Here is a 2,518-nt window from a genome sequence, read left to right as displayed (position 1 = left end):
ACACACACACACACACACACACACACGCATGTACAAACACACACATGCACACACACACACACACACACACGTACACACACACACACACACACACACACACACACACACACACACACACACACACACACACACTGAAAACAGTGACTTGATTTCTTACGGTTGCAGGGAAAGATGTCACAGAACTCCATTCCCTGAGATGTATAGCACCATGGTCTGGATTTGCCATCGGGGTTACGGCATTTGTTTCCTACAAGGTTTGCCCATGGATACACCTCCATGTAGTAATGGTCATCGTTCCATGGCTGACATGCCAACCCTGTTAGAGGACCTCTGGCCGCGTCCCCTCTATAATTCGCACCGTTTCCGTCAAAGCACAGCTCTGCAAGGACAAAACATTCCAGAATAAGTATAGTTTATGCTAATAAGCATAGTTTAAGACCCCCCTGACCTCCAGGTCATTTGTAATTCACCACCGTGACACGCGTAATGTGTGTGTTTGGGCCTTTGCAGATTTCCAAAATTGACACTTGGCCACACTTACCACCCTCTGTAGTTCTGGAAGGCATGATGTTGTTGCAGTTGTCGCCTGAGAAAATTCTACAGCTGGGAATAGCTGACCAGGAGGCTTCTTTGCTGCACGAGTACTGCACTTCTTCACACCACGACCGACAGGGAAGCTGCTGTGTGACGTTGGACCTGAAGAAAGGCATCAGTAAGATCAGGACAAATCACTTCATCAATGAGAATCGACTGACTCATGACGAAACCACTAATAACTGCATCATGATAAATCTTAAGGTCTTTTCATCTAGTGTAGATCACTCATACATAATTGTACTATTACCGATAACATTTTGTTGTTCTGTATGTCGCCTCGTAGTACTATTGTCTATATATAGCTATCAGTTGTTATTGGTTGCCATACATTGTACCTTGTGCGATTGTTGAGCAATAGAATTAATTAATTAATTCATGTAAAGCTAGAAGAATAGATTGCTAACTTCTTTAGCCTTTCAGTGAAATCATAATAGATTGCCAGTTAAAATGTGAAATATATTCCTGTATTCTTGTATAACTGCATCATTTTCCATTACAACCACGAGAAAAAAAATACATGTAATCATATGCCAAATAGAAATTGCTCAATTGGATATGATTTTGGAAACGGTCTGACGTTTCAGGTAGAATCCACTACCTTTCGTCTGTGACACTGGAGAGATCTCGTTTGACAACAAGATTTTATATCCTAAGTTTGAATTGATATGCAAAAAATATCTAGTTGGAGAGTAGGGTTTTTGTCCTAACTATGAATTTCAGACAATTCAGTCCAAAGGAAACAAGGGTAGGAAAAACTAGGACGATATCAAATAGCTGTTCAATATGTAACAATATGTTTAGTTGTTAATATGCAATCATATGTTTAGTACAAAAGTACTGGTATACCTGGACTCGCATCGCGGCACAGTAACGGCGCAGACGAAGTCCCTGACACGGGGATGACACCCGGAGTTTGCCAGGGTGCTGAGGTCGCTGAATATCGCAGAGTTCAGAATCTTCTCTACCGTGGTGTGAGTGTAGTTGAGTGGGTTGGGGAGAGTCACCTTTTGGTACTCAATATCCTTACACATCGTTAGAGATGGCGGGATATCTTGGCAAGCTAGAATAACATTCGTGAATATGCATGAACTTTGGTTAGCCTGACTAAAATCGCGCCCCTAGCGGCCGACCTTACAATTGCCGCCGCTCCAGCCAGCGAGAGCTTGTGTAAACGCAGGCTAGAACTTTGGTCAAACTGCTGAGTTTTGATTCAGAAGACCAAGACGTGAATAACATAAGTCTTCAGTAACAATCACTCAGTAAGTACTCAGTCGTACTAAACGTCCTGTTGTACATAGTGTACATACAAGGTGATAATGAAAGAAAACCATTATATCATCTCTTTCGCGTTACTCACTTGGTGATTTTATTCGGTGGTTATGATAATAGCAAATGACTACTAACACCATCAACACCTGGGGTGGGTCATTGATAAATAATTCTTCATAGTTGGGTAGTCCTAGTATATGTTTTTTCCCAGCAGTCTTCAAATGAAATGAAACATTAAAAAAACATGTTGTGTACCACAGGTTTCTGCATCCTCATCACTGCCGTCACCACAGTCATTTTTCCCGTCGCACCGTTTCCGGGCATCTATGAAGGTCACATTGTTGGCACACCGATACCGACCAAATTCTGGGAACCAAAATAAATCATCAGCTGTATACATTTAAAGTGTATTATTCCTTTATAAAGGAAAAAAAAGGTTCCCCAAATTAAAAAAAAAATTGATTTAGAGGTGCTATTTTGTTACACTGACTCACACAGTCTAAGTCTTGCTCAGTGACCCAATCGCTGTGGTCAAGTGACTGTCCGTGTGACGTCAGCAATCGGTCAAATGTTTTGCCCGGCCCTGTTTTAGACGTCAACACTCTGTGCTTTTATTGTTGTGAGCAGCAAAATTAATATATGATGCAAAGAT

The 2,518-nt window shown here is 41.5% G+C and overlaps 1 protein-coding gene across 2 annotated transcripts in view; it reads right to left on the bottom strand.

The window, feature by feature from the left end:
• LOC118429788 (neuronal acetylcholine receptor subunit beta-3-like) overlaps positions 1–1,640 on the bottom strand; it is an 8,274-nt gene extending 6,634 nt beyond the window's left edge. For both annotated transcript variants that reach the window (XM_035840423.1, XM_035840424.1), the window contains exons 1-3: positions 1,444–1,640; positions 542–696; positions 158–379 (exon numbers count right to left, since the gene is read on the bottom strand). In XM_035840423.1, coding sequence (XP_035696316.1) covers positions 158–379; positions 542–696; positions 1,444–1,628 — 562 coding nt within the window. In that variant the 5' untranslated portion in view covers positions 1,629–1,640. The remainder of the gene's footprint in view (positions 1–157; positions 380–541; positions 697–1,443) is intronic.
• Positions 1,641–2,518: the final 878 nt, after the last annotated feature.

This window comes from Branchiostoma floridae, chromosome 13, assembly GCF_000003815.2.
Source record: "Branchiostoma floridae strain S238N-H82 chromosome 13, Bfl_VNyyK, whole genome shotgun sequence".
In the NCBI taxonomy this organism is placed as follows: Eukaryota; Metazoa; Chordata; class Leptocardii; order Amphioxiformes; family Branchiostomatidae; genus Branchiostoma; species Branchiostoma floridae.
Note: the sequence above shows the minus strand (reverse complement) of the source record. Positions and strands in the feature narration are given on the sequence as shown.